We start from the raw sequence: 12,579 nt of genomic DNA, 5'->3' as shown, positions 1-12,579 counted from the left end.
GATTACTACTTGTTTGATAATTGAGAGAAAGAGAGGAAAGCGGTGGAAAGAAAAGTTGCTGAAGGGTTCACTTTCTTAACAGAGAGCTCCAGTATGTTAGTTGATGATCCCACTAGAGTGTGGGACGTTAGAGTTGCAGGTTTCATTCTGAATCAATATGCATGCGATTGCTCACGTGTGATGGATCCCTTGTGGTTCTCCAACTGGTACTAAAAAAATGTTTCCCATGTGATTGGGTTGCTGAGGGTTTTTCCATTTTAACGATCTAGTAAACCCATGCAATGCCTGGAGTTGAAAAGAAAGTTGCTAAGAGGCTTTGGAAAAAAAATTTACGTACATACCCATTTAATTAAGAAGTGTTTGAGAATTCTATTTAACCTAGGCCTCAAGGTCCATGTCCAGGGATAATCTTGGTTTGGTCCCAGGGTGCACATAAAGGCCCACTGACCAACCTATCTAATTCATACCCCTGCCATATTAAAAAGTGAAGGGATTTAAAGAGTTTTTTTTTGGCAAAGGATTTAAAATTATTTAAGATGAGAGAGATTTAACGGGAGGGAGAGGTTAGAAACATTAACCATCAAGGCGGGGGGAAAGTAAAAGGTTTTACTAGAGATAACAAAAATGCTAGATGGCTCATGATTTTTATAATTTTAATTTAAAAATAATAAAGCACATGAATAAGAAAGGAATATCAATACGCTGTGTATTGTATGATACGAATTAGTTAAACCTTGGGGGCATGCTTTGAACCTTGGGTTGCAGGGGGTTTCTCATCCATAAAAGAAAATTTATTGAACACTCAAAATCCTTGGAGAGGGTCACGCCTCTGTGATAGTAAGCACTTGCAACAGTTCCTGGTAACCTCTGGGCCGTGGCTAACGGAAATTGGTGGGGTATCATCATACAAGGGTAGATGACTTGATGGTGATTTTGTGTGGGGAATTTAGCGAGCTCATGGAAATGGCAGATTACTAGAAATTCTGGTCCTTCCTCTTGGGTGTTGGGAATCCCCAAAATTGGCGCATCAAAGGAGATTGGACTAATACAATCCTTAGAGAATGGAGAAAAGTACATTAGTTCAATGATATTGTACAAATTATATTTCATATGTTAGCAAGATTACATAGATGATGGGCTCTCCAGATCAGAAGTCTGACGTGGAAAAAGCCTCCTGTATGGCAATTACCCTAGCTCCTTTTTTATGGTATTCCAGGATACAGGACGGATGTCTGACACTCCCTCGAGCACATTTTATAGACTAGTAGTCTAGTACACTACAATGAAATAAGCATTGATTTTCAGAATAGATAATAAATAATTAAAAAAAAAACTTTCTATGCCTACACATAAAAACGAACTTCTAAAGCTATGGCCCTCGTCCGCCCATGGAAATGTGAAATCTCAAGGGGACAAAGCATAAACAGGGGTTTCAAGTCAGACCCAAAAAATTAACACAGGAGTTTAAGGCTTTAAACAAATGGCGGGCCATGAAGGGTCCCATGTTTTATCATTTAGTGATGTAACTATGTAAGAGGTTTGAGAAAGCATGGGCTACAATTCGGCCATTAAAAAAAATACATGCATACAGTATTTACCAAGGTAGCGATGGGAGATGGTGAGTTGGTGACAAGTTGATGAACAAATGGATCTTGAATTTCACGAAACTTGATTCGCTGTCGCAGGGCAGGAAATGGGAACCACCATGTTCCAGAAAGAGAATAGAAGCAACCATTTTATCCAGACACAAACCCGGAAGAGAGGACCATGTTAATTGAGTAAATAATGGTTTTCTGCACTGCCAAATTAAACTTTTCTTGCTCTGTTATAACTGGCAGCTGGACTCCTCACATAAGCACGTTAAAACTTCCCATGAAAGTAGTTCACTCCAAGTTCCAACCAGTCGGTTCCTCTTCACTGCCTCTATCCTCGTTTGCAGAAAGATGCGAGTCAGAATACCTTGGTCATATAACAATGGAATCGATTATAACAATCAAAATCGATGTACAACACATACCTGATTGAATTGAGGGAGGCAATGGCAAAACCGGCACATTTGATCATTGCACAAAGATCAAACCTGTAAGCGATAAAATTTCAATGTCAAAAAATATGAAAATATTCCTCAGGTTGCAGAAAAAGTAACGTTTAAAGTGTGAGATAACACAAAAATTACCCCATGGGAAGAGAAATTCATAATAATTCAATAAAGGAACAGAGACGCTTGGTCAATGACTTGATTTTAATCTAGTAAGACAAGAATTAGGAACTAAGCACATTAAATAAAAAATGATAATTCCGACTAAAAACAAGATGACTATATAACCAAAAAATATATAAAAAAAATGCTCTCAGCTTTAAAAAAACAAGTGCCACATGCTCCTAATGCATAACAAAACTGATGCATGTGTAATAAAAGTTAAGGTGCAGGATATACAAATACAAATGAAAAGTCCAACGGAGATATCCCAAGTATCCTAATAAAGCACACCTGAAATAAAACTAAAGAAAGAAATATCTAAACCACCCTAGACATTATGATATTCAGGAATAACACATCATGTGAATACAAAGGCCATACCTAGAGTCCCAAAAACACATGAACAGCTACAGATGTAGCAAGCAAAATGTGACACATGAGAGCAAAAATACAAATACATTTTAAGCTATAGGCAGAACTCTCTATAGACATCACATGTGATGCACAAGAGGAAGTAGTATTTGAAAAAACAAACAAAAGAAAAGCTAACTATATGGATCTAGTTTTACCATTCTGTTCTATTCAGAGCAAATATCCATTGCTAAATTACGGGTACTTGAATCATTTCTCACAATTGCCACTCATGTCCTTTTTAGCCTGCTCCTGGCTCTTTTAGCCCTAAACCTGTAATAAACCACTTCTTACTGGTTATACAGATGGTCTTCTCTGCATGACCAATCTATTTTGGTCTATTTTCCCTCATTTTATCACCTACAGAAGTTACTCTTAGGTTACTTCAAATAGGTTCATTTCTAATCCTATCCTTTCTAGTTTTCCCACTCATCCATCTCAACATTCACATTCTGCGACACTCATTTTTCGGACATGCTTGACTACCCAACATTCTGATCCACACAACATTATTGGCCTCGTAACCATTTCATGAAATTTACCTTTAAGCCAAAGTGGTATTCTCTTATCACATAAGACTCCAGACGCACCCTTGGATTTTGCCCATCCTGCTCTATTTCTAGAGTGACATCCTCCTCAATCTCTCCCATTTTTCTTTATCTATTCCTCAATCTCTCCCTTGTTATGGGCTATCAAACTAAGGTAATGAAAGAGATAAGATTAAGATATCTCTTAGCATCCAATGCAAGTATACCCTGATTTCCACTCCCATTGTATTAATCTTATAGTGCACATATATTGTTTTATCCTACTTGATGTAGAGAAGAGTGAACTTTTTTTGAAAACTGTGTAAAACATTTCATTAATATCAAAAGGCCAAAATAAAATAGGGCCCCGGTACAATGAGAAACTGTACAGCAGAAATGACAATAAAACTCATCAAAGACAACCCCCAATCAACCCAAAAAATCTAGTTTTGAAGGTATTTGCCCAAAAATCTAGTTTTACATTTAACCTGTTTTTATCCTCATTGCATTTAATCCTTATTTAGTTTTATCAATTAATACTGTCATCAGCCAACAATTACAAAGGCTCCTCCTAGATATTTCTAGTGAATCCATCCAAGAGTAGTGCAAACATCTAGGGCTTAAGTGTTGAACTTAGTGAAATTCCATCACAACTAGAAAATCCAACGCTTCTCCCATAAAGTGTTATAACATTGGTTGTTGGACACTCATACATGTCCTTAATTAAGACCATGTCCCTATTTGGTGCCCCTTTTTTTCCAAAGCCCACTATATTATTTCTAAAAACTTTATAATATGCTTTCTTTAGATCAATGAATACCATAAAAAGATCTTTTTTCTTTTTTCTGCTTTTCTTTCATTCATCTTAACAAAAAGATAATTCCCATGGTTGATCTCCCTTGTTTAAAAAATATATATATATTTTTTTTAAATGTTTGTTTCGTGCCATAACCTCTAGTCAATTAATCTCTCCCAAAGTTTAGTAGTATAGCTCATGAGCTTAATCCCACAACAGTTATTGCAGTTTTTTACATTGCTTTATTTTAAATATAGGCACCATAGTGCACTTTCTCCATTCATCTGGCATCTTATTTGTTTTCATTATCTTATTAAATAGTTCAGCAGAGCGGATAGCAGGTGAGGCATTCTTGGCCAATTCTCCCAAGTCTAAGCTGTCAGGTCTTGCAGTTTCTGGTTCATCAAGTCTTCTATGACATTCTTCTGTAAGACTACACAGTCTACACTATTGATGATTTTTTTGCCAATCTCATGACCAAAAAAAAAAAAAAAAAAACGCACACTTACTATGACATTATTAGCCAATTCTATTGAGCTGCTATTGGTTGAGGGAAAGGTAAAAGAAATCTTGGCCAATTCTCCCAAGTCCATGCAGTTAACTGTTGGGCTTTAAGTTTCTTTCCCCATGGTTCTACTATGACATATTTTAATAAGACTGTCAATAAATCATTACTAATCAAAAAAATGATGTCAATACATCATTTATTCCAACTGGCTCAGTTATGTGCTAATAGCGATTCCACATGCATCTCACAGTAAAGGTCAATTACTTGCATCTATAAGCCAAAAAAATCCAGATTACGGTGTTCTTAAAGCATACAGGAAAGCTTCCCAAATCTAGCTTATTTAAGAACATTCAGTGGTAAAAATTTTCATAACAAACATTGCTTAGACACCAACTACATAAAAAACAATAGATACTAAATACATGTGTATTTAATATCATTGGCACTATTCACGCATATCCATGTGCAAAAGGAGAAAATTTCAGAGACTTGAAACACTAGTTACAGAAAATGTAGGGAAATGGGTTACCAGAAGAAAGGATCAACTCTAAAAGGCAAAATATAAGTGAGCAAGGCAGAAAGGTTATTTTTTACTACAATCTCATCTGATCGCTACCAAAACACCTGATGTAGTAACAGTGAAGTAGAACAATCTAATCTCAGCCAACTTCCATCCAAAAGGCTGATGTAGTCCATGAAGTACAATCTTGGATTTGATTAAAGTAATTACCAGCAACAAATCTCACTTGCAATATCTTTTTTAAAAATAACCCAGGACTACTAAGAATACAGATTACCTGTGCTATCATCAGAAACCAAGACCTTAATTTAGGAAAAACACAGACTCAGCATAGAGAATCAGCAGATGATTGATCGTCTAACAAGCACAAGCAGGCAGATGAACTACAACCAGGATGCAATTTAAGGAATGTAATAAAAGGTATTTGGATAGTTATACACTTACTTGACAATGAAACTTATCCCGCGGCTTCACTGGAGAAAAGGTCTTGCCAACGACCAAAGTCCTTCTCAATGCAATCAATAAGATGCACACAATAATTGTTGCTGTTCTTCTACAAGGGATGGGACTTGGATAGAATTCTAGTTGTCCTAATAAGTTTCCTCCACATCCCCCAGGACCACAGACTAATCCCACAAAAAACACAACCAAAATTTAAGGTGGAACAGTGTCTGCTTTATCCACAAAACTAAAGGTGGTAGTATACCGATTACTTGTCATTCATATTTGTATGTGGATGCATCTAATGAACCTAATCAGTAGCATGCTGACTTTGCAACAGCTTCTCATGTCTAAACCACGAACTTTTAAAATAACACCCAGACTAACAGTCAAAACCTAATACCAGTTTCTTGCAGGAGCAAAAAGGTATACTTAGGAAGGCACTTGAAGACAACATATTTACCTCTACAATGGGAGAAGGCATGTAAAACAAAAAAGAAGAAAAAAGATGGACTAAGGCTACCGATACTAGCATAATGACGCAAGTCATGTACAACTGTTCTAATATTCTTGATCTACAAACACATGACCATTTAGTTCAAACTGGCTGACACAGAAAACAACAGAGATACTAGACAAAACCAACTCTTTTCAACTGACTGGAAATAGAATGCTAGACAAAACCAGCTCTTTTCAACTAACCAACACAGAACGTAACAGGAGCATAAAGTATACTAAATCTACGAATAAAAATTGAATGCAGTTTGACTGATAGACATCAACTTCAAGACTGGGCCAAAACCAGATAAGCTACAAAATATCAAGATTACCAAGTCCACTTAACCCAATGGAAGTATTCTGGACTTGTGCTGCATTGCTTGAAAAGAGAACTGAAAGAACAGAAAGAAAGCTACATACAAAAACAGGACAGAAACACACAATAAATTGAATAAAGCTTTAGATATTAAATAATATATATTTAAGATTTTCTTTACTGGAATAAAAGTATATAGGTTAAGGTTTGCCTGATTAATATAAACAATTTTTCTTTGATAATTGAAAAATAAATTTATTAATCAAAGGACAAACAATTTTCATAAGATGAACATTTTCTATTATTATTGCATATTAATATTATTAACATACACATAGTAGTATTATATAATTAATTTTTATACTAAGTCTCCACATTATACTTATAGACAAATGTAACTAGCAGTATATATTAGCAGAATTTTTTGTTCAGACTCAAAATAATGATGTATTTTATTGTGGGTTCTTGTGTTCTTAAATCTTTTCAAGGCATCACACACACACACACACACACACACACACACACACACACACACACACATATATATATATGAACTTTAACTCATATAAGAATCAATGGATATAGAATTATTTTACTTTTTGTTAATTTGGAAATATCAACGACTTGTATTTACTACTCAATATTATATTTCTTTATAAAATTGAGTTTCTTATTTGCCTAGTGAGAGAATCAAAAGAGATCATTTTGAGGTTAATAGTCAAAAGAGAGCTTATCCTTAGTTCTTGCCAACTATATTCACATTCTACACACATGCTCTGTTCTTTATTTACATACAGGCATGCAAATGTAGTTTGTATTATAAGCAAGCATATACCAATATGATTTTTTTAATCAGCAGAATATACCAATATGATTGCAATAGCATTTAATGTTTTTGCATGCTCATTACCTTAACCCTTACATATCATAGCGAGATATTGTGTTTGCAACTTTGCATACTTACGAAAAACTGAAAAATTAAGATCAAACCAATACATTTTAGAAGTAAACACCTAAAAAACTTCTTAATCTGATTATTTCAATCAATCTCTCCATTAACATCAATTCATGAAAGTATAACTCGTATATATGACTACAGTATTTTTATTGGTATATATGGGACTAAGTTTTAATTTGCTGATTAGAAGCTAAAATTTCACAGTGAGCAAAGTCTCAACATATTGCAGCAAGAGAAAATTTGGGCAAACCATAGCTCCTAGAACATAGTTTTATCTCATATTCAGGAAAGGAGGTGTGAGTCCTAGGTGGACAAAGCTGGTTTCCAATAAAAAAATGGAGAAGTTAAACTAGTATAGTTAAATAGAATATCATTTTACACAACAAAGGTATGGATACCATAATTAAGGTAATAGTCAAATGAGGGTCACTGCTCAGTGTAATGATAAAATCTCCAGCTAACAAGTGCAAGAATGCAGATTGAAGTCTAAGAGCTACCACTTTGTGGCTAAAGAAATGACAAAGGTTAAGTCCATATCCAGTCCACCCCACCCAAGACCCCAGATAGCTGAGACCAAAATTGGATAATGGCCTTTCTTCCACAATTCGAAATGTCTAAATTAAGGCATCCATCTATGCTAGAAACTCCTCAATCCTAATATGCACAAACACCAACTTCTATGAAAGTAATGCTCCAAATCGTGGGGGATTCCTGATCGGGGCTGCCTTGGGGACCAATGGGAAGCAGGACGCAAAAAGAAGTCCCTGGACAAGTATAAGAGACAAGAATTTGAAAATTGCAAAAGTGAATGTGGAAGTTATGAAACATTCTAGCAATGGCACATCTGCTTTTTATCCTAGGGTTTTTCTAAGTAGGTGCTACAGCTTCCAACAGACATACTTGCATCGTTCACTGTCTGAAAATAATGAAGGCTTCCCAGGTAATGTTCTTGATTTAAATGCAACACAGAGGAGCTTCAACTAGCTAAAGCACTAACTTCAATTTCCAAGTTTCCTACACTATGAACTCCAAGTGGAAATTTTTAGGCTTTAACTTGCTTCAACCACAATAGGTACATGATAACTACATGTTGACAGCTTTTAAAGCTGAATAGTTTGCTTCTGGAAACTGAATGAGATAAGAAAGTTCTGTTCTTTAGATAACAAAAGAAATTGTTAAGCATAATTGATAAAAGAATATAATTACAACAGTCAAGAATTTTAGTTGAATCCCTTTGCACAGTAAAGCAACAAGGTGCATAAATCTGCATTAGAAAGCAGTAAACCAAGACAAGTAATGATTGCATTTGCACCATATTGGTAATATAGAAAGTCAAATAGGATTTAAATATCCAAAATAACAGCACTGATATCTGTTAAAATGTCATTCATGAGACAAACTTCCAACCCCAAGCCTAGGTATCTACTAAGTTGCAGCCTAAGGTACCAGTATTGGGTGAGCAAAATGAAGGGGCCACAACTTAGCATGACATGCACACTAAATTATCGGCGACCATGAGCACGCTGCATCTGCATGTCGTATGCATTCCAAGAACCCGGTCCAGGTCCATACTGTGGAGCAGCTTCCACACTACCCTGTACCTGAGATACAGATGGTAGAATTACATATTACAATAAATACTAAGGAAAGCTTACCATGGTATAAGGTATCGACTTAAAAAAATTATAAAAAAAATCCACCATGTGAAGTAATGTAGCAACTAGCAAGTAGCAACCAGGAACTTACAGGATTCATGCCATAGCCAGTAGGATAAGGATTTCCCCCATATCCAGGGTCAGGATTGCCATAGTTTCCACTATAACCTGCACCTGCAGAGCCAACACCATCCTCAGATCCATAGAATGACAACAAAAAGAAAATACCAGAGATGAACAAAGAAAACAACAAAATGGAGGTTGTAAAATGTACCGTATAACATAGTACTTGACAAAGCACCAGAGAACTTAAAAATTTGACTGGAACAAAACTCAAGAATACAAGTAACAAAGCTAGGGATACATAAGACCTACAAGCCTGTGATAAGCTTAAGTTAGTCTCTAAATCATTCCTCAATTTTCAATTGATCATAACCTTCATTTTCCTCTCTTCAACCAAGCAAAGTTCAACTTCAAACAAAAGTTACATAATACGTAAGTCTCCCAAGGGTAAAAGGGTAAGTTTCTGATTAATACACTGGACTACTTGAAATTTTATTTCTATTTACATCTTTAAACCTAGATCTAGGAGATTTTGCACAAATATTGCTTTCAACACAATATCATGGATTCTAGAACATCCACACTTTCCCATTATTCCTTATCATTCAAAACTTTTGAGGGGTATTACAAGGGCATTTGAATAAATCTTTTGTTAAAAATTTCCAGGATGTGTAAATCACCTTGACATAAAGTGCACTTTATGCATGTCCACGTGCATTGATACGAGACACCCTTTCTTACATGAAAAATTACATCACATCATGGCCGTCCTCCTATATCAGAGGCATGTCATAGCTTTTCTATTTTCCTCACAAATTCAATTATGAATTATCATTGCTCACAAAACAAGTAATGCTGCACTCAATATAGTTTCCACTTTGTTACACTCTTTTATGATGTAATTCATGATATGGCATTCTTTTCTTTCTTTATCTTTCTCAGGAAGGGAGACAAAACACTGAAATTTTTCATTTCTCTAATTATGAATTTATGATGCATGCAAAAAACTTTTGGTGTTCCTACGTCCAACCATACAAGTAATTCTCTTTGATAGGTTAGTAACTCATCCAAGTAGCATCCATATGTAACGGGCCACTACTTTTGCATCTTGTTATCAGGTGTTGATTAATTATAATTTGAAAGCTAATAAAAGTTCTCCTCTTCACTCTGTTACTCTTTTACGATGTAATTCATAATATGGCATTCATTTCTTCCTTTATCTTTCTCAGGAAGGGCGAAAACACTGACAATTTTCATTTCTCTAATTATGAATTTATGATGCATGCAAAAAACTTTTGGTGTTCCTACGTCCTACCATGCAAGTAATTCTCTTTGATAGGTTAGTAACTCATCCAAGTATCATCCATATGTAACGGGCCACTACTTTTGCACCATGTTATCAGGTATTGGTTAATTATAATTTGAAAGCTAATAAAAGTTCTCCTCTTCACTGTTTTACTATTGCACATGTGTTATGTGTATAGCCTTTTAACTAAACAGAAAAATGAAAACTAAACAAAAACTACAAAAAAACAAAATGATCAACTCAAAAATCACAAGTCATAGTTACTAGGATACCACCCCTCACCAAGTCCAATATGCTTTCAAGCTTAGACAACACATACCAGGGTTCCCAACAGCAGCAGCAGCGCGTGCTCTTTTTTCTGCATTTGCAATCTCTGCACGTAGCTTTTCTACCTCACGAGCCATTGAAATCAAATTCTTCTCCATTGCCTGACCTTGTTCATAATTCTCAGCGTACCCTTTCTTCTCATATTCTATGGCAGCCCTAATAGTAAACAAACACATCTACACATGTAAAGCATCAAATGCAATCCAGTTTATTGTCTGTAAAGATATAAACTAGGGCCTGGATAATACCTAGCTCGCTGTACTTCCTGTTTCATGCTCTCGATTTCAGCCTTCAAGGCAGGTACTTGTTGTATGTCAGAAGTAGCTCTAGCCAGATCTTGAGTAAGCGCTTGGACCTGACCGGTAAGCTCTTGCCTAGCACTAGTGAGCTTCTGAATATCAGCACGAACTTGCAGGAGCTCGGCCCTCATTGCCTCCGCAGCACGGAGATCAGCTTCCATTTTCATAGACTTGTCATAGGCTTCTCTGAGATGGATCTCCTTCTCAGCATTCATGGTGCCAGCAGCATGAGCCATACGTTGCAGCTCATGCTGGGCAGCTGCCAGTTCCTGCTTTAACGCAACATGGGTGGCAGCCAATCTCTGGTTATCGACCAGAAGCCCTTGAATTTCCTGATGTTGAGCTGCGAGTCTCTCTTCGATTATGGCGGGGTGAGGCGGCAAAGGCCTCGGACCCCGACCGAACTGAGCTTCCATCATTTCCTCCAGAAGGGCTGGATGAGGAATCGGACCGAGACCTCTAGCGAATGGAGGTTCGTGAACCGGGGGAAGACCACCATGTGGTGCACCCTTGATTGGAAGCGGAGGTCCACGATTTCTTCCCGACATAATAATCTCTTTTACTCCGTTCAGAAGGTTGAGATTATGAAGAACCTGCTGTAATCCAACAAAATTCATGAAAATTAAAATATAATCAACACATAAACAAAAATAAAAATAAAAGAAAAATCTATTCTCGATGAAGATTAAACCCTAGACAATGAAGAATCTTAAGACGACAGAAGCAGTTGATCTAACGTAATGGTCTCGTAATGAATCCTAGCCCCTAGGCAGGGTAAAACATGGCGATCAATCGCTACAATCATTAATAGATGGAACCTAGCGAGAGAAAGAGATTTGTTGATAGATACGAACCTGTTAATCCTGCGAATTTGGTAACGGGACACCTCTGCAACCGGCGGGAAGAGTAGAAAAATCGACGAAAATCGACAAAACCCTAGAACGGAGTCGTCGAACCCGGGTGGTGGGAAATATCTTGGGTCTGCAGAAGCAGTATTCTGGATTCGTACTTTCGTAAATGGGAGCTGCTCAAGGTTCGGTGCGGTTTGGGCCAACGCGAATCCGGTTCAACCAAGCTTTAACAGTTAAACCTCGCACTGTCTGGAAAGGACCGGCAGCAATGTTGGGCGGTGAGGTGACGACAGACGGGATATTTTTTGGGTTATGTCTATTTATCCAATTGTAATGTGTAATTCAAGTTGCATTTCAATTTAGGCTGCGTTTAGTTGCAGTATAATCTTATTTGCATTAATACAAATACATGAGAGTATTTTTTGGAACCGATTTTTAAGAAAAAATGATCATGCTTTCAAGACCCATTTTTCACAAAAAAACGCTTCTGCCACATAGGTAGTGAGCAATACTATACTATTTGGTAAGGTGAATTTCATCGTCGTTTTTCATGTATGTGCTGACAGTAAGCACCACAAATGATACACATCAGTCAACCGTTGGGGGGAAATGGTTCAATGCATGAAACGCCAAATTTTTTAGACATACCCGATTTTTAATAATCGACTGAACCAAACAATGAGATACATGGGTGTTTGTTGAAACGCCTATATGGATCCAATGTGGCACCGTTTTTTTGAAAAACAACCATGGTTCCAAACATCCCCAAAAAGAATGTAAATTCTGATTTAATTTTCTTTTGGGTTTTACTGCATTCTGTTCTAGGTCTTATTTTACTTCATTTGCACTACAATCTAACAAAATAAGGTAAATTTGAAACAAAAATAAATCAGAATTTGCACT

The 12,579-nt window shown here is 36.4% G+C and overlaps 1 protein-coding gene across 18 annotated transcripts; it reads right to left on the bottom strand.

The window, feature by feature from the left end:
- Positions 1 to 1,037: 1,037 nt before the first annotated feature.
- On the bottom strand, positions 1,038 to 11,968 carry LOC148847857 (protein FLX-like 1). Of its 18 annotated transcripts, none has more exons than XR_016100720.1 (9): positions 11,680 to 11,952; positions 10,775 to 11,421; positions 10,519 to 10,682; positions 8,922 to 9,004; positions 8,622 to 8,776; positions 2,177 to 2,247; positions 2,018 to 2,080; positions 1,599 to 1,923; positions 1,038 to 1,277 (listed from the first exon to the last, which is right to left on the bottom strand). XR_016100720.1 is itself a non-coding variant. In XM_088949576.1 (5 exons), the coding sequence occupies exons 2-5, from the start codon at positions 11,371 to 11,373 to the stop codon at positions 8,678 to 8,680; spliced, it is 945 nt and encodes a 314-aa protein (XP_088805702.1). In that variant the 5' UTR covers positions 11,374 to 11,418; positions 11,680 to 11,968; the 3' UTR covers positions 8,445 to 8,677. The 18 variants fall into 18 exon arrangements, 5 of the variants coding, with proteins under 5 accessions (XP_088805702.1, XP_088805701.1, XP_088805703.1 ...); XR_016100721.1 differs by having other exon boundaries at positions 10,775 to 11,418; positions 11,680 to 11,817; XR_016100716.1 differs by lacking the exon at positions 2,177 to 2,247.
- Between the last annotated feature and the right edge of the window lie 611 nt (positions 11,969 to 12,579).

The sequence above is a fragment of the Nelumbo lutea genome, chromosome 6 (genome assembly GCF_056320005.1).
Source record: "Nelumbo lutea isolate HS-2025 chromosome 6, American lotus-T2T, whole genome shotgun sequence".
NCBI lineage: Eukaryota > Viridiplantae > Streptophyta > Magnoliopsida > Proteales > Nelumbonaceae > Nelumbo > Nelumbo lutea.
This window is presented reverse-complemented; position numbering and strand designations above follow the sequence as displayed.

Excerpts from the sequence above, each read along its gene's own strand:
- LOC148847857 (XM_088949576.1), bottom strand. The coding sequence starts at position 11,373 with ATGTCGGGAAGAAATCGTGGACCTCCGCTTCCAATCAAGGGTGCACCA. Across the intron at positions 9,005-10,518 it reads TGCTGCTGTTGGGAACCCTG|GTGCAGGTTATAGTGGAAAC; the intron begins GTATGTGTTGTC and ends TTGGCTCTGCAG. Across the intron at positions 8,777-8,921 it reads CTGGCTATGGCATGAATCCT|GTACAGGGTAGTGTGGAAGC; the intron begins GTAAGTTCCTGG and ends TCTGTATCTCAG.